This window comes from Gopherus evgoodei, chromosome 1 (assembly GCF_007399415.2).
Source record: "Gopherus evgoodei ecotype Sinaloan lineage chromosome 1, rGopEvg1_v1.p, whole genome shotgun sequence".
Lineage (NCBI taxonomy): Eukaryota > Metazoa > Chordata > Testudines > Testudinidae > Gopherus > Gopherus evgoodei.
Window position 1 is genome coordinate 147,091,544 of NC_044322.1, and position 23,891 is coordinate 147,115,434.

At 36.9% G+C, this 23,891-nt stretch overlaps 1 protein-coding gene across 2 annotated transcripts in view; it reads left to right on the forward strand.

Moving 5' to 3' along the window:
- IL1RAPL1 (interleukin 1 receptor accessory protein like 1) overlaps nt 1–23,891 on the forward strand; it is a 1,148,381-nt gene that overhangs the window by 106,885 nt on the left and 1,017,605 nt on the right. For both annotated transcript variants that reach the window (XM_030575237.1, XM_030575247.1), the window contains exon 2: nt 10,042–10,147. In XM_030575237.1, the coding sequence (XP_030431097.1) occupies nt 10,066–10,147 (82 nt within the window). In that variant the 5' untranslated portion in view covers nt 10,042–10,065. The remainder of the gene's footprint in view (nt 1–10,041; nt 10,148–23,891) is intronic.

Genomic DNA, 23,891 nt, shown 5'->3' on the forward strand with positions numbered 1-23,891 from the left:
ATAAATTATCAAGAGAGAACATCCAAGAAAGGGCAGTAATGTGGGTCAGTTCCAGCCACAAATGTGATGATGCAATTGAGTGGAAACCCCCACAAAAGTCACAAAATCTATTCTGCTAGATTCCTATTTGCAGACTGAGCAGCCAAATTGGTTGTCTGTTTCTTCTTGGAGCATTGTCACAACATCACACTATTCTTGTGCTTTACCAATAAGATCCTTTTTTATTGCTCTGTAAATTTCACTGCTTTCTTACGCTTAGGAGTGCTGTTAAACATGGAAGGATAAGAATGACTTGCAAAAAAATCCAAAGATTTAAGAATCCAAATCTTTGTACATCAGAACCTTAGAGTTATGAACACCAGAGTTACAAACTTATCATTTAACCACACACCTCATTTGGAACCAGAAGTATTCAGTCAGGCAGCAGCAGAGACCAAAAAAAAAAAAAGTACAGTACTGTATTAAATATAAACTACTAAAACAAAACAAAAGGAAAGCAGCATTTTTCTTCTGCATAGCAAAGTTTCAAAGCTGTATTAAGTCAATGTTTAGTTGTTAACTTTTGAAATAACATCTATAATATTTTGTTCTGAGTTACAAACATTTCAGAGTTATGAACAACCTCCGTTCCCAAGGTGTTCGTAACTCTGAGTTACTCTACTGTATTGCCTTCTATTGCACTTGATTCTGGCCTCTTATGACCCCTTGATTCAGTTTGGCCTCTCAGGATTTTTACTTTTGGAACCTTTGAAAAGGTTACTGTCATAGAGACTTCTTTAATGTTTTTAATGAAGTAAACACTAATGGGAATTGTTTGATCTTGAGAGACTTTAACTTCCAAGATATAGACTGGAGGACAAGTGCTAGTCACAATAATAGGGCTCAGATTTTTCTGGATGTGATAGCTGATGGATTTCTTCACCAAGTAGTTGAAGAACCAACAAGAGGGGATGCCATTTTAGATTTGGTTTTGGTGAGTAGTGAGAACCTCGTAGAAGAAATGGTTGTAGGGGATAACCTTGGTTCAAGTGATCATGAGCTAATTCAGTTCAAACTAGATGGAACGATAAACAAAAATAGATCTGAGACTAGGGTTTCTGATTTCAAAAGGGCTAACTTTAAAGAATTAAGGAAATTAGTTAGGGAAGTGGATTGGACTGAAGAACTTGTGGATCTAAAGGCGGAGGAGGCCTGGAATTACTTCAAGTCAAAGATGCAGAAACTATCAGAAGCCTGCATCCCAAGAAAGGGGAAAAAATCATAGGCAGGAGTTATAGACCAAGCTGGATGAGCAAGCATCTGAGAGAGGTGATTAATAAAAAACAGAAAGCCTACAAGGAGTGGAAGATGGGAGGGATTAGAAAGGAAAGCTACCTTTATTGAGGTCAGAACATGTAGGGATGAAGTGAGAGAGGCTAAAAGCCATGTAGAGTTGGACCTTGCAAAGGGAATTAAAACCAATAGTAAAAGGTTCTATAGCCATATAAATAAGAAGAAAATAAAGAAAGAAGTGGGACTGCTAAACATTGAGGATGGAATGGAGGTTAAGGATAATCTAGGCATGGCCCAATATCTAAATAAATACTTTGCTCAGTCTTTAATAAGGTTAATGAGGAGCTTAGGGATAATGGAAGGATGACAAATGGGAATGAGGATATGAAGGTAGCTATTACCACATCCGAAGTAGAAGCCAAACTCGAACAGCTTAATGGGACAAAATCAGAGGGCCCAGATAATCTTCATCCAAGAATATTAAAGGAACTGGCACATGAAATTGCAAGACCATTAGCAAGAATTTTTAATGAATCGATAAACTCAGGAGTTGTACCATACGACTGGAGAATTGCTAACATAGTTCCTATTTTTAAGAAAGGGGAAAAAAGTGATCCAAGTAACTATAGGCCTGTTAGTTTGACATCTGTTGTATGTAAGATCTTGGAAAAAAATTTGAAGGAGAAAGTAGTTAAGGACATTGAGGTCAATGGTAATTGGGACAAAATACAACATGTTTTTACAAAAGGTAGATCGTGCCAAACCAACCTGATCTCCTTCTTTGAGAAGGTGACAAATTTTTTAGATAAAGGAAACGCAGTGGATCTAATTTACCTCGATTTCAGTAAGGCATTTGACACAGTTCCACATGGGGAATTATTAGTTAAATTGGAAAAGATGGGGATCAATATGAAAATTGAAAGGTGGATAAGGAACTGGTTAAAGGGGAGATTACAATGGGTCGTACTGAAAGGTGAACTGTCAGGCTGGAAGGAGGTTACCAGTGGAGTTCCTCAGGGATCAGTTTTGAGACCAATCTTATTTAAACTTCTTATTACTGACCTTGGCACAAAAAGCGGGAATGTGCTAATAAAGTTTGTGGATGACACAAAGCTGGGAGGTATTGCTGACACAGAGGAAGGACCGGGATATCCTACGGGAAGATCTGGATGACCTTGTTAACTGGAGTAATAGTAATAGGATGAAATTTAATAGTGAAAAGTGCAAGCTCATGCATTTAGGATTAATAACAAGAATTTTAGTTGTAAATTGGGGACACATGAGTTGGAAGTAACAGAGAAGGAGAAGGACCTCGGAGTATTGGTTGATCACAGGATGACTATGAGCTGCCAATGTGATATGGCAGTTAAAAAAGCAAATGCAGTTTTATTATGCATCAGGCGAGGTATTTCCAGCAAAGATAAGGAAGTGTTAGTATCGTTATATAAGGCACTGGTGAGACCTCCTCTGGAATACTGTGCGCAGTTCTGGTCTCCCATGTTTAAGAAGGATGAATTCAAACTGGAACAGATTCAGAGATGGGCTACTAGGATGATCCAAAGAATGGAAAACCTGTCTTATGAAAGGAGACTCAAAGAGTTTGGCTTGGTTAGCCTAACCAAAAGAAGGTTGAGGGGGGATATGATTGTTCTCTATAAATATATCAGAGGGATTAATATCAGGAAGGGAGAGGAATTATTTAAGCTTAGTACCAACGTGGACACAAGAACAAACAGATATATACTGGACACTAGGAAGTTTAGACTTGAAATTAGATTAAGGTTTCTAACCATTAGAGGAGTTAAGTTCTGGAACAGCCTTCCAAGGGGAGTAGTGGGGGCAAAAGACATATCTGGCTTTAAGACTAAGCTTGATAAATTTATGGAGGGGATGGTATGATGGGATAGCCTAATTTTGGCAATTAATTTAGCAATTGATCTTTGATTATCAGCAGGTAAGTGTGCCCAGTGGTCTGTGATGGGATGTTAGATGGGTTGGGATCTGAGTTACTATAGAGAATTCTTTCCTGGGTGCTGGCTGGTGAGTCTTGCCCATATGCTCAGGGTTTAATTGATCACCATATTTAGGGTCAGGAAGGAATTTTCCTCCAGGGCAGATTGGCAGAGGCCCTCGAGGTTTTTTGCCTTCCTCTGTAGCATGAGGCAGAGGTCTCTTGCTGGAGGATTCTATGCAGCTTGAGATCTTCAAACCACAATTTGAGGACTTCAATAACTCAGACATAGGTTAGAGGTTTGTTTGTGGGTTGATGAGATTCTGTGGCCTGCATTTTGCAGGAGGTCAGACTAGATGATCATAATGGTCCCTTCTGACCTTAATGTCTATGAGTCTATAGTCCTTGTTCTTTGAAACAGATCTGTTTTTCTCTGACATTTTTAATGCCGTCAATACTCTTCATCTGTTCCAGGATGCTAATGTAGTAGGTCATGAAAATGAATTGACACCTGTTTTTGAGATCATGATGGTTCTAATTTGTTATTGTGTTAATAGCATATTAGGAAGGGTCATACTGCGTGGAAGTAATTATTGTATAGAAATCAAAGGTACTAATTTAATAGTGCCCATATGTATTGTAAAGTGATTCTTGCAACACTTCCAAGAAGACTGATGATGTGCTGCTCAGGGACTTCCAAAGAGCTACATAAAAACTTCATGTTGCTGAACAGCATTGCTAAAGGACTTTTTATTTAAGTCTTCTGGCTGTGCTGTCCCCCTGCAAATTCATTACTCTGTAGTAAGTGCTCTAGAGCAAGCCTGGTTGAGCAATAGACAAGCCATCAATACTGAACAGAAAAGTATAGTTGCTTCCTGGCGTATTTCTCTGCCTGCAGAGGGAGATTGACAATCCTGAGATTTTCCTGTTGTGGCTGACCCATTATCATATCTGGGTTCCTCTGCCATTTGAAAACACATTGACATTAAATAAATTGTTAGTTAAAAAAAAACAGACAAAGAATAGAGTCTGACTTTAGGGCGCTGACCCAAAGCCCACTGAGGTCAAAGGAAAGACTTCAGTGAGCTTTGATTAAGGCTTAGGAGAGTGCAACTAAAATTGGGACTGAGGAACTGTCTTTCTTGAAGCCAGCCTGGGCACATGACACCTCTCATTGTTTTTCATTTATTCCATTCGAAAGAACTGTTCAAAAATGGTTTTCCCCATGGAAAATTTCAATGAAAAGAAAACAAAAATACATTTTTAATCTAAATTTTCCCTGGAAAAAATTATTTTAGGCAGAAATTTGAATATATTCATATTTTGTCCAGAAACTGAAAACAGGTGTTTGACAAGTTTTAAAATCTGCCATAGAAAAGATACTTTAATAAATGTTTAGTCTAGAGCTCCTTTTTCTCTAGAAAAATAGGTCTGATTAAAAGTTTTTGATCAGTCCTACTATTCAGCTTCATTTCCATTTTTGTGATTCCCACAGTCAAGTCACCTTTATTATCAGCCGCTGAAAATTATGAGTTTTGGAGGCAATCCTTAGAGCTGAGAGATCTCCCAAAGCCTGAAGTTAGCCAGATGTAGGGCCTCCAAATAATCCTGGTTCTGAGTTTACCAGTGTTTTTTTTTTCCATAGTCACTGATTGCACTCACTCTAATAGCTTATAAGTTAAGAAATCCATGTCTGCATTACTATATTGGGAGAAACATTGCTTAATTTCACAATTACCATTGGCATTTATGGCCTTACTGCTAGATGAATCCATCCTTCTCAGAAGTGTTGTCATTAGAGACACTGGCAGCAAGAGAGTGCTGTGGGAGAGACTGGAAACCATTTATTAATCTGTTTTTGTAACAACCAGGAGGGGGACCAATTTTATTTTTAGAACTTGAACACAATATTCTTTCCATGATTGTTAATGCATTTGGGAGTTAGCCTAGATTACCTTTGCAATATCTTTTAACCCTGTGGTTCTGTGATTATATTCCTTTCACACAAAGTGGGATGCCTCCAGTACTAGGCTCAGAGATGCCATAGTGTACTACATTTAAAAGATATATATATAATAGTTTGTTCATGGTAATAAGGGCTTATTGCCTTGTGAACTCTTAGGCAGTTAACCTTCTAAAACTTGTGTTTTCCATTACAACCCTAAAATAACATATTAAATTAACTAGGAGTTCCACACCAGAACAAAACTGAGACCTTTTGAAAATTTTCATGTCAAAATGAGACCGAGACCCTCCACAGACTAGTCAATACCCTGGTGCCTAGGGTACTCCTCAGGTTCACATCTCCTACTCCAGATCAGGCAGAGCAGAATCATGAAGCTGAATGTATCACATCCCAGGTGAGTGTCCTAACCACTGAGCAATAAGTTATTCTGGGCAAGTTATCTTTCTGGCTGTTTCTCTCTCTGGTTTTAACAAGAAATTTCATTCTTGACCTGAAAAAATGGTGCAAGATAAACCAAATCCAAAAATTGAGAAAAATTTCAGTGGATTGACAAAATCCATTTCAGATTGAATGGAACATGTCATTCAACCCAAAACAAAATTCACAAAATGGTTGTAGTACTAGAGACCTCCCTTTTAAGCTTTAACCTAATGGCTAGGTGTTTGCCTAGGTTGTGGAAGATCCTGAGTTTAATACCCTCCTCCGCAACGCAGCGAAGGGATTTGAGCTTGCATGTCTTACATTGCAGGTAAGTGCCCTAGCCATTAGGCTATAGGATATTCTAGTGTAGGTTATTCTCCTGTTCCACTTTGTAAATATAGTTTAACTCCATGTTCCAATTACTATTTAACTTGCCTTTCCCACATCGTAGGTGAATGTCTTAACCACCAGGTTATACAATCTGTCTCACTCACTTTCTTTGGCTCGCTGACTATTTATTGTCATTCATAGCTGCAGTTCATAGTCCCTTTGTATCTAAGGGCTTGTCCACACTACCGCCCGGGGTTGATCTAAGATATGCAACTTCAGCTACATGAATACCGTAGCTGAAGTCAACATACTTAGATCTACTTATTGCAGAGTCTTCGCTGTGGTAAGTCAACAGCTGATGTTCTCCTGTCAACGCCGCTTGCTTTCCTCATTCTGGTGGAGTACCAGAGTTGACAGGAGAGCAATCAGCAGTAGATTTATCGTTTCTATACTAGACTTGATAAATTGATCCCTGCTGGATCGATCGCTGCCTGCCGATCCGGCTGGTAGTGTAGACACATCTTGAAAAAATGCTTTTTTGGCCAAAACTATATACTGAGTTCATGTCAAATTCACAAATAGTAGTGGATGAACCAAAACTACCTTTTTTAGCCAATACAATATTCATCCAAAAAAAAAATTGCCTGTCTCTAGTCAAAATTGATACTTTTCCAAGGAACTCTTCAATTTTGACAAATTGGTATATTTCAATGAAAACTTTTACTGAGAAATTTCCAAGCAACAACAAGGAAAAGAAGAGAAAATATACCATGTACAATATATACAAGGCACTAATTTAACTTTTGGAATTTCCCTATTTTTGAAGTGGTTAATCTTACAGATTAATGTTCCATTAGTGCTAGTTATTTCCACTTCTCTGAAAAAAAGAGAGCAAGAGTCTCTGGTAGTCATACAGCTTACAAATTCCACTGATTCTTCCAAGGTGTTCTTTTTCCTTACTCTGAAGATATTCACCTTGGATCTTTTTGGCATGGAAGTTCTTTCAACCAACAAGTATACACTTGTTCACATATAGTCACCTGTAGATTTAGCAGAATGTACTACTGCACATGCTCAAGCAAGCTGTTTTTGAATGACCAGCTCTTTGTTAAATCAAAACCTTTCTCATGCAGAGCAAGAAAGGCCTTTTCCTCAATGGTAGACATATGCATGCCAAATTTCTTGTTTTAGACTTTGGTTATGTATTCTCTACTCTCTTCTGAAAATATGTGGTGGATTATTTTAAAGTTACATGTATATTTTTGCAGGCCCTGCCACACTCAAAAGTAGCCAACAGTATTTTGGTCGAACTTTTTATGCAGATGCTCTGTATGGGAAGTTTCACAGGGGGATACTTTTGAAAGAGATAAGTATGTGGAAAACAGGTCTTGTGATTGAAATTGTGTGGCAGGTTTAATTATACTGGTGATGCTACCAAGCATCTACTGTAAAACTTGCTAGAACCTGGATCACAGCTGTCTTTTGAGGGTTAACGAATATTTCAGATGAGCTTAGAAATATTCAGGTGAAAGATTTTGAATGACTGTGAAATTTTATTGTCTGTTTACTTTAAAAAGTTAATGGGCCAAAGTTAGAAGAGGAATTTGATCCACTGAGTCCCTCACACATTCATATTGTTATATTTACTGGTGTCTTCTTAGATTCAAACTTTAAAATTATTGCATGAACAATAAGAAATGTTCTCTTCAGCCATATGGCTATAAGAAAAATGTACTTGGATCTGTTTTCACAGCTAGAATTCATTTGGTGATCTTGCAGTACATAGTAAAATCCTGTAGTTCTTTGGACAGCATTTATTAGGCTCACACAGAGCGAGGGGCTGACTCTTGCTGATACCCTGGAGGCTGAAGATATCAGCTTCAGGATTTCCTGCAGCATCAGTTAGTGCAGTGACTCAGAAATGGGATTTTGGTTTCAGAAATGTTTGACTCAGGCCTGCTGTGCAATGTGACACAGTGCTTTAGATGTATCTGTTCTGATTCACCTCTGGGTAATTAGCCTTCATTTTTACCTTTTAAAACATTCTAAATACCAAAAATCATGTGTTAGAAACTAAAACTGTGGCTGAGAGTTAGCATTAGGCTGAATCTTATTCACAGAAATCCAGACAGCTTTATCATTTAATTCTTCACCCTGCTAGTTAATTTGACTTCTTTTCTAATTTTTATACCTTCTCTTTCTAAGGTTGTTGGTGACTTCTGGTGATTAATGATAAATGACCTTCTCCCACCTGAGAATGTAAATCCATTAGAATTGTTTCTGAGCAAATGAATGAATTAATACTTGACATAATTGTATAATAAATACATAAGCATTAAGTTTCTGAGATGGCGCAAAAACGTGACTGTCAAGGCACATTTTCCTGCTTTCTCATCTCTAATAAAGTCATAATCATACCTTTGCAGGTTTGATGCTCTTAGTTCCCAAATGTCTTGAAAAGTAAAACTGTACTATACAGGAATTGACAGTGACATTTTCAATGAGGTTCTGCCATCTTTATCTAAGAAATTCTGCCCTTCTATATGCTAGGCTACATCTATCCCATTTCTTATCTGTTTTTCCCACCTGCTTTAAGGTAATAATGACATTTAGGGTAACATTTTCAAAAGCACCCAAGTGACTGACTTAGGACCCCAAATCCCATTTTCAGAAAAGACTTAGGCATTTAGGGATCTAAATCTCACTGAAAGTCAATGGCGTTCGGTGTGACTTCTGAAAGTGGGACACTGGCTTCTAAAACATTTAGGCACTTTTGAAAGTATTACTCTTTAGGTTCAATGCAAAATCCTATTGATTTCAACAGTAACAAGGATGGGGCCTTCCTTTATATCATTAAAATGCTCCTCCCCATTGCCAGATCTTTCCCCTGAGCTGACAAAGCTGTGTATAGTGCTCCTCATGGCATGTATACAGATGGGTGTTGTTGAGTAGGGGTGAGATTTGGTCTTCATCCCATTTTTAAAAAATAGTGGCGTATGGTCCTAAGATCTATATTGGTACCCTCTACCTCAGTGCTAGTTCCTGGCCCTGTGAGGGCTAACCCACTGAGGGTAACTCCATTCACCCCATGAAAAGGTGAGTGCCCAAAGCGGTGGTAACCATTGAATTCCACACTGGTTTACAAGGAGGGAGGGAATGAATAGTGCAATAGGTCTTCCAACCCATTCTGTCCCTCACGAATATATTGCTCACTCCCCAGATCATGTTCTTTGGGGTCTAGGAATAATGGGAGTACATAGGCATACATAATCCATAGAGAGGAAGAATGAACCATTAGCTAGAGAACCCCTGTAATGTGGATCTCTAGGAGATGAATAGTGATTACATTGTAGGCAAATCCTGCAATCCTTATGTATTCCTGACTCCTATTGAAAGTAGTGGCATTACACAACTGCGCCCATAACTAATTACTCAGTATACTTTAGACTAAGAGATTATTCAACTGTTCCTCTTACAGATTCCTTTTACAGTTTTATCAGAAAGATGATCAGACTGTTTTTTTATTAACTCTTTAGTGTTAGATGTAACAATTCTGATCAGTCAATGAGAATGAGTCAATTAAAGCAAATTATTTTTTTTCTGTAAAAGGTTAATGACCTAGTGATAAACAGAATGTTTTATCTTTGTTTTCAAAAATTAAAGAGAAAAAGAAATAAAAAAAACATTATTTTGTCTATTCAGTAAAAGGATCAAATTCTTTGCTGACATAAACTGATTTCCATAGAATTTGACCCAGCATATAATAGGTACATTGATATATGTGGTGCATTTTCATGAGGCAGACAAAATTACAAATCTTGCCCCTTACAATGGTATTGAGGCTCCAGAGCTAAACCTAAAAAAAAGAAAAAGAAATAAACTTTCTGGTATTACAGTGAGTTCAGATCTGTTTTTTAATTGTATTTAGTTCCAGCCCAGCATCTTAGCACGAGTAGAACTGAGGTCACGCTTCTACAGTTTCTTTTTTATGATTTAGTTACTAAAAATATATTTCAGCAAAAACATAAAAATGAAGCTTTTTAATATTCTTACAGGATATATATATATATATATTATTTATTATTTTTTTTTGGTGCTTTAGGGAGCAGCCTTTAAGAGCTGGAAGATGAAAGCTCCTATTCCACACTTGATTCTCTTGTATGCTACTCTTACTCAGAGCTTGAAAGTTGTGACCAAAAGGGGCTCAGGTAAGTAGATTTTCTCCCTTTTTCCATTAGGTTTGATGTTGTGGTTACAAATTTGTATGTAAAGCATGTTTGTGACTTGGAAAATATACAGTAAGAAGTTGTTTCATTCCTTTCTGGACACAGTGGTTAATAGGGTTTCAAAGTCAGCAACAACAACAAAATGGAATATCTTTAACTCTGCAGTTTCTACAAATATCTATGGACAGCTTTCTGCTACATTCCTTTGACTGAAAAAATGCAGCAGGCTATGGATTAATTGAAGACATATAGACAATCTGATGACTTATTTTCTAAAAGGAGAAGGGGTTTTTTGTATTTAAGTTATTCTCAATTACATAGAATGTAATATATCCTCGCAAGATGGGGCGGGGGGCAAGGACAGTATTTTCTTTGGATTTTTATTTTGGAATAGCTTTATTGCAATTGAAATGGTAGCTTGTATTTGTGGCTGTATTTGTTTAGTGATTGTAGACCCTTCTAGAATAGAATTTTTAGATATGCTGTTCAGGTGATTTTGGTTTATGTCATGCAATTCTGTAAATCAGGAACAGATTCAAGCACATTAAAAGCAATACCACTAGAAATAATAAACGATATGATGTAACTTAGTATAGGCCCACTCAATTGTGAATGAATAGATTAATACACCAAAGCAAATACTGACAATTTTTGCCTCCACCTGGATTGCTAAAGACTTATACACTTTTCATATGACTTTTAAAGATGAGTTGAGTCAAGGCATTTTCAAGCTATTTGCATATTGATATGTGATAGGAATAAAGGAGCTTCAGTACTAGTCGTGACAGTAGATTTTGGCTGTCATCCTTGATAAATGCTTGAACTTTTTCTTCTTAATCTTTGTCTTGAAGTCATAAAATTGTACAATGAAAACTTTACAAGACACTAATTTATACAAACTCCTGCAACAAAGAACACACAAATATCTCAACTGAAATTTTGATTTTCTATATTAGATTACTTCCAGTGGGTAACCACTTTTGTTAGTCTTGGAGTGTTTGCTTATGGTTGTTTTCATTCTATTATTTAACTAAACCTGCATTCCGTGTATACCTTAATTTCTATCTACTGAAGTCAATTTGAAGCAAAGGGATGCAGAATTGGTTCCTAGATCATCTCATATTTTTGATAAATTATTAATGTCAGAAAAAATATTCAAATGATCAACTTGTAAATTGATATCATTTTGTAGTGATCTACCCTGAAGCTGATGAAATACCAAAAACATTCAAATAGTCAGAAGTGTGTGTCTGGGCGCAGATTACAAATATGTAGCAGCACTACAATGTTAAGGTGTACAAAAGCCAGGACATTCCAAAATTTAAAGTTTCCCCCAAAAGTGATTTCATTCATGTTGAATGTCTTTTGTGATGTGCAAACCTGCCATAAATTATAATATTTTCAAACCTATTAAAGGGAAACCAGAAAATAGATAGTACTAACTGTGTACAAAATGGTTCAGCTAATTTTGTGTTAGAAATATAGATCCTGGTCCTGTAACATCAAAATTTTGGAGTTTTGGAGTAATCTATTACAGAGGTAGGCATCACTTGGGAGGTTCTGAATTTAGGGTTTCTACTTTTAGAGTCCATGTCCATTAAAGTGGAGTTGTACTTTATGCAAAATCATTATAAGCATGTTCAAATATTTTAGTCAGAAAAACGACTTTTACAGTGACATTAAGGGACAAAAAGAAATGGCCAACTATGATGTACACATCTGTGTTCTGCCACAATCTTACATAAATGGTGTCTTTGGTTTTTATCATCTCACTTTTGTCTACTTTTCTTTTTCTGTTATCTTCAATGCAAGAAAACTTGGGCCTGTGCTGAATTTTCAGTTAGGAGAAACATTAGTGCCTTCAGTTTCTCCAAACCAAGAAAAAATTTCCCTAGTTCTTTGCTGAAATATGACACTCTGAACTCACTCACATAGTACGGATGTGATAAAGAAAACTATACTTAATTTAGAGAAAAAAATTAAATTACATTTGTAGCCCTGGAGAAGAAAGAGGAAATGGAGAAATCAGAGCTAAAGGCCAAATGTAAGTTATCCTCATCTATTGATTTGACCTAGGATTGGGAATCAGGAGACCTGTCCAGGTTCTGACATTGATTTCCTGTGTAACCATAAGCAAACCTTCCTTAGTTTTCACCTACTATAGACCTATACCTACATCAGATGTGATGTGAGGCTTCACAAATTGTTTGTGAAACAATTTGTTCCTCAGATGAAAGGTTCTATGTAACCAGAAGATAATATTGAGTTGATCCTGAAATTTTGAATCAGTGTTCAATCGGTCCTTACCAAGGCAACATTTCATTGACTTTAGTGAGAATTTTGTCTGAATAAACACTGAAGGCTGGATTCTGTTACCATTGCTCATGATGAGTAGTGCCTTACCCAGTCAGTAGCCCCTTTGAATTCAATGGAGTTTGTTGCAGAATAAGGAGCTACTCAGTGTGAGCAAGGGTTAGGGTCTCTTTCGCTGCAGCGGGGGGAGGGGGGTTGCCTGTAAAGGGGATGCAGGGTTTTTTACTAAGAAAGTACAATTGTTTTCCTGAGACTAATACAACTTTCTGCGGACTACTCTTAGAAACACAGGAAAAGTCTATAACCAGAAAAGTCTAAAACCAGAACTTTTTGTTCCGTGTGGAAACACTTTGACTTGAGTGAAAAAATCCCCTCTGCCTCTTGGTTTATGTTTATTTGTGTTTATCCATTCAAACCAAAATGTATATCTGTGTAGATCAGAAGTTCAGCTAATTTTATTTTTATTTCCTTGGGAAATCGTTTGTTGCTCTGGATGGTTAAAGTACATTATACTTTTTTCAAAGTTGAATACTACTATAGTTCTTATTTTCCTTGCATAAAAAATCAGAGGCTGAGGGCCAAAAGATAAACCATAGCACACTATAATGTAGGAATTTTTTAATGGAAAAAAATGGGGTAACTGTTGCTTGAAAATCTGATATGCTCTGTTCTTTTTGACGTCATGGTGGATTATAGACAATGCTAAACTAAAATGGGAAAAATGATGTTCATGCTAGTAAACACTGGATTGAGAAGAATCACATATCCTGAGAGTTTTAATCTGAGTTAGAAAATAATGAGATTCCTTGTGTAATAATTCAGGATGTGATGCAGATGCCAGAAACAAGAATTTGTAAATTGTCTTTCTCTGTAATAGCTGAAAGAGAAGAAATAAATTACTTTTTATTTCCTAATTTTAATACTTAATTATTTGTACTTTATTTGCAGTCTGAAAAGACTTATCACTGGTGAAACCACAGTGACTACAATTTGAGCAATCTACCTTGCCTATTATTCAGTAGAATTTTTTTTTTTGTCGGGGGATGATGTGCACTTCAGTTTTCACCTGTGCATTTCATCTGTTATTCTGTAGTTTCACAGTATTAAAACAAAATCCTTATAAGGTCAGTGGACCAAAACAATTTTGTCTCCATGTCTTCAAAGGAATTGAGGTTCAAGTACAGAATTGTCATAAAATTTACTCTAGATGGATCTCCTAAACTTTCCTTTTTGATGTCAAAAAGAATGTTTGGCTCAAGTGATAAGGAAGTGCTATAGCAGAGGACACTGAGCATCTTCCTATTACAGAATTAATGGTGTTATGGTAATATTCTGGCTTACATGTAAAAGTAGAATAGGAGGTAAAGGGAAGGTGGGAGGGATGGAGTAAAAGCTGTTAAACTCTGTTTTTAATCATCTTATAATTTAAACCATCAACTCAAGCAAGTGCCTGGCGTCTTTATCAAGATAGCAGACGCTAAGACCTTGTGTGGGAATGGAGGACTCTTTTGATGCATCACTCTTGATTTAGCTGCTAAATCCTACATTAAGACACATGGAGGACATAAAGAATTTTGGGGGGCCAAAAGGAAAATAAGACAAAGAAGTTCAGAAGGGAAACAACAAAAATTGGGGAAGAAGCTTGAGTCAAGGTTTATGTAGTATAGCTGTTTCCATGGTAGCAAGACAGCCAAATACCACAGTTAGGGTGAATATTGCACCCTAACTGTGTGCTCTGTTGATTATGGGATATGTGGTCTGTTCTAAGGGTATAATATAGGTGATTTTTTTTACCACTCCTGAGCTGACAATTAGCATACAACTGTGTTATAATAATAGAGACTAGTTAGCAGGAACTGTGTTGGGTAATATGATGTTTGAACCGCTGTTCAGATCTGTTAATATATTTTGACATTTCCATAAGACTTCTTTAAGCAGCTCATATTGTGCATTTTATAAGATAATAAATGGTGAACTTGAATCTGTTTCTCCATTTCTGTAGTAAAGGTGCTGTAAGTGCTAGAGCTGATACAAAAAATCAAGCATTTTTTTTCTGGTAAACAAAGTCTTTTAGTTAAAATGTTTCACGGGAATGTACCAGTTTTGACAACTTTTTTTTGTTGAGAAGAATTTCCCTCTCCTTCCCCCAGGTCTGGGAGAAGAAGACTTTCACCCTGGAATAGTTTATAATCTGATGGTTAGGGATGTGAGGAGCCAGATTCAAGGCTCTGTTCAATTCAAAACAGGAGCAACAGGGGGTGGATCACTTGATGATTACCTGTTCTGTTCATTCCCTCTGGGGCACCTGGCATTGGCCACTGTCAGAAGACAGGATACTGGGCTAGAAGGACCTTTGGTCTGTCCCAGTATGGACATTCTTATGATTTTGAACCTGTTTTTCCTACATCCACTCAGCTATTGGATACTAGGATCTCTCTCTCTCTCCAATTTGGTGAAAAAAATGCTGCAGCTTTTTGTTTCAGAGCAGAAAGAAAACACATTCTGAAATCCTTGAAAGATTTCACAAAATGGAATTGTTCATTTCCTCATCTGCACTGGTAAACACTGATTCTCCTCTCATTCCCATATTTTTCTACTTTATTTTACTGTTTTTCCTCAGTATTGTTCAAATGCCTCCTGGTCCTAGTTTGGTGAAATATTTTTATATTCAACTTTTGTATTAAGTATTATTTTCCATATTTAAAAATCTTAGGTATCTAACACTATCAGTAACAGGCTAGAATAATAAATCTGGAAGAATTGTAACCATGCAATTTACATTTTACTTTTTATGATGTCTCTTTCCTTGTTTGTTTGGTGTTTTTGTTTTTATTTATTTCTGATACTTTGAAAATCAAAATAACTGAGTCAGTTGCAGAGTTTCACTTTCATCAGGGCCGGCGCAAGGATGTTTCGCGCCCTAGGCAAAACTTCCACCTTGCGCCCTCCCTGCCCCCGCTCCTCTGCCCTGAGGCACCCCGCCACAGCACTCCCTCCCTCCGTCCTGAGGCGCCCCCCACACCCCAGCTTGCTCCTGCTCCGCGCACAAGCATGAGCACCTCGAGCACGCCATGGCCACTTCACTTCTCCCGCCTACCAGGTTGTGGCACCTAAGCTGATTGGTGCCACAAGCCTGGGAGGCAGGAGATGTGAAGCAGCCACAGTGTGCTTGGGGAGGAGGCGGGGCAGGGGTGAACTGCTTCACTTCTCCCGCCTCCCAGGCTTGCGGCGCCAATCAGCTTAGGCTCCACAAGCCTGGTAGGTGGGAGAAGTGAAGCAACCACAGCATGCTTGGGGAGGAGGTGGGGCAGGGGTAAGCTGGGGCTGGGAGTTCCCTCGTGAGCTGCCCCACTTGATGCAGGTGGTCTTCCCAGCGTTTCCCTACCCCAGCTCCCTCTACCTAAATGCCGGTGGCGACCGGGGCGGCCGGATATCCGGTCACTGCAGTCCCTGCTGAAGAAAATGGTGCCCCCCAAGTCCTAGTGCCCTAGGTGACTGTCTAGGTCGCCTAAATGGTTGCACCAGCCCTGACTTTCATGAAGTGCTACTATATTGCAGTGTTAAGAAACAATGAAGGGGGATTTTTGCTTTGGGTTGAATATGGAGGTGGGAGGAGGCCATTAGAGCTTAAACTAAACAATTTTTTTTTTGTGAGGTCAACTTTGGTCCATATATATGATTACATACACAATGTCCTTATATGTTGTGTTTTATTATAATACCATCTGAATCCTTCCTTTCTTGCCTTTCAGTTAATCTGTATGTAGATTTTTTTTCAAGAAAACTATGATTAAAATAAAAAACAAGGACCTGTATTCAATAAAGCAACATTTTCAGAATCATGTTTCTAAATAACATTTGGTATGATATATTTTGAAAAGGCTTTTGTTACAAATTTTAAGATAGTCTTTTCATGATCAGGATCAAGTTATTTTGTTATAGCTCAGTGGCTTCCTTCTTGATCTCTATTAATTTAAGAAACCAATTAGAAATACAATAGGTTGTACTATAGCATTGCTGGTTGTGATATTAAATATATGTATTAGGTGTAATGTCCCTCTTGAGTAGTGTGTCTTCATGGAGAATATTTCTTCCTTTTTGAATCCGAAAAAAAATCTTGTGTTGCTGTATGTAGTTGAGGTTTATCTTTTAAAGTTATAGATAAATCTGGTTTTTAAACTGTCTTGACTTCAGTGCTGATTGGATTCCTCCTCCCCAACCCCCAACACTTTCAGTTCTATTCCATAAAGTTTTTATCCGCAGTGCTAAAAGGATTAGGATTAATAATGAGTCTCTCCATACAGAAGTTATACATTTCCAGCCATAGCTTTGATCCAGCAAGCTGCTACACATGAGCATCAAGATCCACAGCATTCCAAATAAGTAGAGCAGCTTGCAAGGTCATGACCTAAATTTATTAATAAAAAATAGTAACGGATATGATCTACTAACTGCTTTTTCAGTTATAGTCCAGAACAATGCATCTGCGGGGAGGGAGGTGGGGAAAATGGTGGTTGTATATCTTAAAAATTAGACTTCTAGCCGTATTCTTTCTTTATTTTAGGCTTAACAATGATGTGTGTGTGTGTGTAATTATGCACTGCTTAACCTGGTATTCTGATTATTGCCTCTATTGATTGCAAAGCATGTTAATGCTTCATCTTGTAAGAGAAAGGATGGATTGGTCTGCATACTTTTAAATATGTGATCATGAAGGTTGTCATTAAAAGGATCCAAGGATTACCTTTTAAAGGAAATAGGGGGAATATAGGGAATGTCATATTTAGGTGCTTTGTAGAAAAACAGAAGAAGCATTTGCAAAACTGTCCAACCACCACTGGAATTTTTTGTTAAACATTGTGACTTTGGAGAAAAAAATTATATTTTAATATAGTTGCAGAAAAACATACTTTAAATTAATTTACATTGATGGTAATTACATATTTTGTTTGACTTTCAATATTTTACATACAGTGATCCTATTTGTATTTGACAGAACATATTTAAGATTTATTCAATGATTTTTTAAAGTCACTTCTTTAATGCAATGACTGGCTTCAAATTACTGTTTTTAACATAATATTAATTTATTTTTAATCCTGAGCACTTAATAATTGTGTACACTATTTTGAAACATGGCTTGCTGAGTAGTTCCAAACACAAATCTATTAATAAAATAAATGAGGAAATATTTTATTCTATTCCTAGATGTGAAGAAAGTACATTAGATTGAACAAGAGTGAGCAAATCTAAACTTCTTATCATGTCATCTGAGGCTGACCACACAAATCCCACAAGTTTCAATGCACTCTCAATCCAGAGAAGAGCAAATATTTTTCTATAAACATTTTAGTGCTGTAGCATTTAAAACAGTATCTTAACAGATGTAATATATATCAGATAGGATATTTTAGTTGTGAAACTATTTAATATCTGGGTACATGAGGAGTGACTTCTTCCCCATAGTCAATGCTCTGCTTTTTTTTTTTAACTAATTGCTTATTTTTATGGGAAAGAGTGGGTCCATCCTGCTTTCTTGCTTTGCCAAAGCCATGTTTGCCTTAGTCATTTTGTGTCCTTCCTCTTATATAGTTAATCCAGCATTCACTAGGTGATCATTATGGAGAGATGACTCTAATCCTTATGGACATTATGGGCCAGATTTTTCTCCTTCATTCATATTGGATTTGATCTGGGTAAGTGCTGAACGTGTCTTGATAGACACTGAGTACTCCCTGCTACTTTTCAAAAGGCAATGGGAGTGGAGGATGCTTAGCACCCAGCAGGATCAGGCCCATTGAGTAATACGTTGCTCAGCAAACTATCCTATCCTTCAGTAGGACTATTTGCTGAATAAGGTACTAAACTGGTCCAACTAGACTAGAGGTTTTGATTGTTGTAACTCAGTAATTTGATTTCCAATTAGCCGAAGTCTTAGTCAGGAACAAATATCTGTGGAGTGCTAGACTGAAATTTACAATTTTGAATTAATTTGGGCTAATTGGCAATCAATTAAATCAGGTTTTGGCACAATGCAAGCTCTAATCTAGATAGACCCACAGTGAGCAAAAGTGTCAGGCTCTGGTCTTAAGGCAAAAGATTTATACGAACTGATATTACTATAGGTTACTGTTCCCTAAAGTGTATGTGATATTGCATAGTGCGGCAGTGTACAGTTGAATTGCATTATTTTAAAAGTGAACCCTAATTCTTTTCAACTTAAAAAAAACCAGAAACATTGTGTGAAGTTGGAGTTTTAGATTTATTTTTTATAAAGAGGGTATGAGTTTTCAAAATAGCCTACCCCACGGACAACATTATCAATCCTTTTTAAAGCTAATAATGGTATTGAAAGAACCTATTTCTAAATGGAACAGAAAACCTATGGTGGTTCCATTAGCAGTTAGCTAAAGCTGTTCTTACTTATATTTAGCCACCTTTATTGAAGTGGTTTCTAAATAGCTTTGCTCCCAGGATTTCTCTGAAGGCATCTCATTGTACAACTAGAATTAAACTCTGAGGCACATCTTACCCCAAAATTAAAAAAAAAAGAAAAGGGAAAAAAAGTGTTTCTACCCATGTTTTACAGTCCTGGTAATTTGGGGGGAAAAGTCATTCTCAGCGCTGCTGCTAACAGTTTCTCCACAGATATTTTACAAATAAATTATGTTTCCTAAACTCTGATCCCCCATGTGATTAGGGCACAGTGCACCTATTTATGGTGAACTGGGATTCCCTGCTGAAAGAGAACTTTAATACTAATGAAACAGGAAGTATGGTAGAAAAAGGAACCTCATACTGATGTGAGGTTTCTATCAGTTTCTCCTATAAAGAATGCTAAATAAAATGAACACTGCAATGCCATCTGGTGGTTTTACAGGGATGTCAAATAAACAAAGGAAAGATGAAAAGGATGCAGTGCACAGGGAAAAAAAAAACACCATGAAATAATACAGTAAAAACTGATTCTACTGCAGACAGTTGTAACCCGGTCAGTGCTAATTAGAACCTCAAAGAAACACTTGAAGTGTTAGGCCTCAAATTACCTTATAGAAAACACGCTGTTTGTGTTGTGTGTTGTAGTATGTATGAGAATTCTGTTGCAATTCTGTTGTTCAACAGATTGCTGCAGAAATGGAATTAATGAAAGGGGGGAGGAATCAGATCCTGTTTCCAGATATACCATTGTGGTTTACAACAGTGTAACTGGAAGCCAAATCTGGCCAATGACGTTCAGCAAATCAGTGAGCATGCAAATTGTCTCCATCAGAGAGTATAGGCAAAGACAGTTGCATGAATAACACACAACTCACGGTAATCTTTAAAAATCTTTTAATTCTGTTTTTCTAATTCCTTTAAAAAGAGTGTGTGCCCTGGAGGCAGGAGGTTCAAAAGATGCCAATCTCTATACTTGTGAGGAAAGTTGGGATACAAAATAAATGTAGGAGCCTAAATAGAAATTATTTCAATTTTTTTTTAAATATCAAGAATTGTTTAAGCTGGGTAGACTCAGCTTCTAAAATTAAGATGTGTTCTCCAGCTCTAAAATTTCCTGAATACTACTGTTTGAATTCCAGACAGCTGTTCAGTTTGATCATGTTCATGCCCCTTTATTAATTATCTGCAAACATTTGCACAAAATGTTGGTGAATGATGGTCCTTATGAATACCCATACTGATGTGTGAAAAAAGCTAATCTTGCATGAACAAGACTATTTGCTGCTGTTCTTTTTTAAAACAATCTATCATCCTAGTGGGGCAGAAACAATACCATTGGTGAAATCCTGGCCCTGTTTGAAGGCAATCGGAGCTTTGCCACTGACTTTAACAGGGACTGCCTTTCTCATCAAGTGATTTGGGTGACAAATGATATACCAGGGCTAATGAACAGTGAACAGTTCAAACAAACAATAGGCTGAACATTCTTAATAACTAACTAATGCATTTACAGAAATTAAAATGGATTTGTGAACTTCTTGCAGACAAAAGATAGTGCTGGATTTGGATTATTTATTCGCATTTAATAATTCAGTTAGTTTAGTGGTCAGAGAACTCATCCAGGATGTGAGAGACCCATATGCAATTTCCTCTCCTACCTGAATGAGAGAAGGGATGTGAACATGGTGTTCTGACCTTTCATGTGAGTGCCCTCACTACTGGATTATGAGATATTCTGGTGTGGGTCTTTCTCAGCCTCTTCTATTGATGCTGTTACAAGGTGTATAACATATTAAATACTAGTATTTGAATCGGGGATTTAAAATTGTCTCCCTTAAAGTCTGAGTGTCTGACCAACAGGCTATAGAGTGATTCTCACTCTCTGTCCCTAGCCCAATGACTATTATTTATTACTCATAGAGGCAGTTCATAGTCTTTTGTAATTCCTATTCAAGTCAATGACAAAAATCCCATTGACTTCAATGGGGTGAGGATTTCATATCTTTATTCCTTCTGCATATCCTTTAAGCACCTGTCTTCCTTTTCACGTACTTGTCTAAAGTCAATTAAAAGGTTGATGATGAATGCCATTTGGGACCTGATAGCCACAGGACAGTAATCAGAAGGGTCAGAAATCAGCAGTCAGATGCAGATATGACTCTCTATTTTTGTTTTTTCTATTAAATACATATGGGAGAACCCTTTCATAAGTACAGTGCTTTGTTAATTAAGTTGGGAGCAAACTCTTTAACAAGAGGTTACCTAAGATGTAAAGTATGGGAGTTTATTGGTTTTATTGGCCTCTGGCTGCTGTTTGTTACAAAACATTAACAATTGATGGGGTTTGAAGATGTTTATAACCACAAAACCAAAGAAAAAATCCACCTTAAATCATATTTACAAATTAATCTGAAGCTTCAGTCAGTGTACAGATCCATATGCATGATTTTTGTGAAATTTCTTTCTGTCAAAATTAGTGAAAATAATGGAGACAGAAGGGAAATACAAAGCCCAAAGAATGCTAATAGATATACTTACATAGATCAATCCTTGAGTTTTTAGTAGCTGTTTCAAATAACTTTATGGTCCTAAGATCCCAACTTTCTCTGGGGGATGGTTAGCTGTAGCCTCACTGATTGGCATATGGTAGCAAAAAACCTGGACAATACCAAAAAAAAAAAAGTGTCCTTTGATCAGAAATACCTGTTGCAGAAGGTAGATTTTGACTATTGTGCTGTCATTTTTATGTAGCATATGAACCAGAGGAGGAGAAGGAAAACCAAGGACAAATAAAGGGAGTTTGAAAACTTTTATTTTTTAAATGTAATCAGTTGCTAAATATTACTGAATAACGGATATGTAAAAATATAATAATAGCATCTGCCCATTAAAATGTGTTTACTCCAAAACTTTAAGGACATTTTTAGCTGATGAAATATCTTCTAGATTAAATGTAAAACACTTACTGATTCATCCTTTCTGAAAAATGGAGGAAGATTCTATGAAGTGATATCAACATTATGTGCACAAAAGACATATAAAAAGCAGCTTAGCATAAAAGGAGAAGGTCATGCTTTAGATTGCAATGCTAAAATCTGCTGACACTTTTACTCAGGGTAATTTTTGCTGCTATCATCTTTATGTAAAATGTGCATCTCCTGTTGCTACTTTGTAAGATTTATATTTTTATCTCTTTCTGGAGAACCAGTTATCTTACATCTACTAAGACAATTATTGGATCAATATGATAATACATTATGACATAGTAATAAATTTGGAAGATAAATGCTTCTGCAGTCAGTTCTATAATTTTATTGCAATGATACGAATGCTTAACTTATTTTAGAAAGCTGTCGGGTGTGCTGATGCAAAACAGACAATTGTGTCAAAGCAATTTGCAGATTCATTTGGATTAGCCTAATTCCAACAAGAGCTCCTTTCAGGAAGGAGGTTGTCCTAAGACTAGTATGAAAGGCATGATCTTCCTTTCATTGAAGTCAGTGATAATTTTGTAAGTAACTTCAAGATTGGGTTCTAAACAAGGGGAGTTGGCATGCAGTACTGAGAGATCTGATGAGCATCAGTGTTAGTTGACTGTTGAGCGTGCTCCAAATCTAGCAAGAGGTTCTCTGCTCCTTGCACAATAAGGCCTTACTTTGCTTGAAAATACTAGATTATCTGAACAATGATGCTGCATAAACCAATCAAAATAGGTTCATGTGAGACAACAGTGGAAGGCATTTTTTTGTTTGTTTTGTTTTACCACTTTGCTCTCCCCTTCCTTCCCTTTTCTTATCCTCCTCCTTCCCTTTCCTCCCGCCCCCCCGCCCACTTCAGTAAACATTCTTCCTGGTGAAGGAAGAAAGCCTGCAGTTTCTTATTAGGGCATGGGTCAGCTGGAACTGACAAGATTTAGGTTCTCTTCTTGCACTTTATACAAGAAATGCAGCTATGCTGTAAAATTAATCCATCTTTGGTTCAGAAACAGTTTGTTCTTTTATGTGATTTCTTTATTTTTTGTTTGTTTATCATTACTTTAATTATATTTGATTTTTTTTAATAGAGAAGCCCTATTTCTAGTTTTCTGTGAACTGAAAGGAGATTATTGCCATCTGTGTTTTCAGTTAGTAAAGTAGGTTATGGGACTGTCATCAGGAGGGTATAAATCCTTTCCAGATAGTGGCCTGTTAAATCTCAGACAGTATAAGTGGTCAGCTGCACAAATATTGTCCCCTTTACAAAATACACTTCTACTGAGTAATAGGATTTTAATTAAATAATTAAAATATGGATCCCAGAGCTACTTGATCTGTACCCCTAAATAGGTTGTTTTACCATGTTGAAGTTTTGAGGGGCTTTCATGGATTTATTAAAAGAATAAGCAAACAAATGTGAAACAAAGGTTTAACCAAATATGTCACTAACTAATGTTGTTTCAGATTCCCTAAACTAATCAAATCTAACACAACACAATGATCAAACCAAAGTTACAATTGAATCAATCAGTAAATCAATGGTTCAATTTATCTGACTTGCAGATTACTACCATAAGTAATTACACGTATAAAGTTAACACAAGAATTAGTGCAATACTTCACTGGAAAGTTAAAAATACCTTTCTTTTAATGCAATTAATTGGACTAAGAGTCTGCTAAAGACAGAAGATGACTTGTAGAATCATACATAAACTCCTGTCTTTGTTTTAAGGAAATATAACTTTAGAATGGTTTCTTTATAGTTTCCCACTTTGATGTTCCACCTTCAGTTTCTCTGAACATAAAATGTATGTTAGGTCATGCCTACACTAGCAAGCTTTCAGTGCCACAGTTGTGGCTGCGCCGCTGTAAGATCACTCATGTAGTCACTCTATGCCAATGGGAGGGAGTTCACCCATCAGCATAATAAAACACCTCAACTAGCAGCACGAGCTATGTTGGCAGGCTTGCTGTTCACACTACTACTTATGCTGGCACAA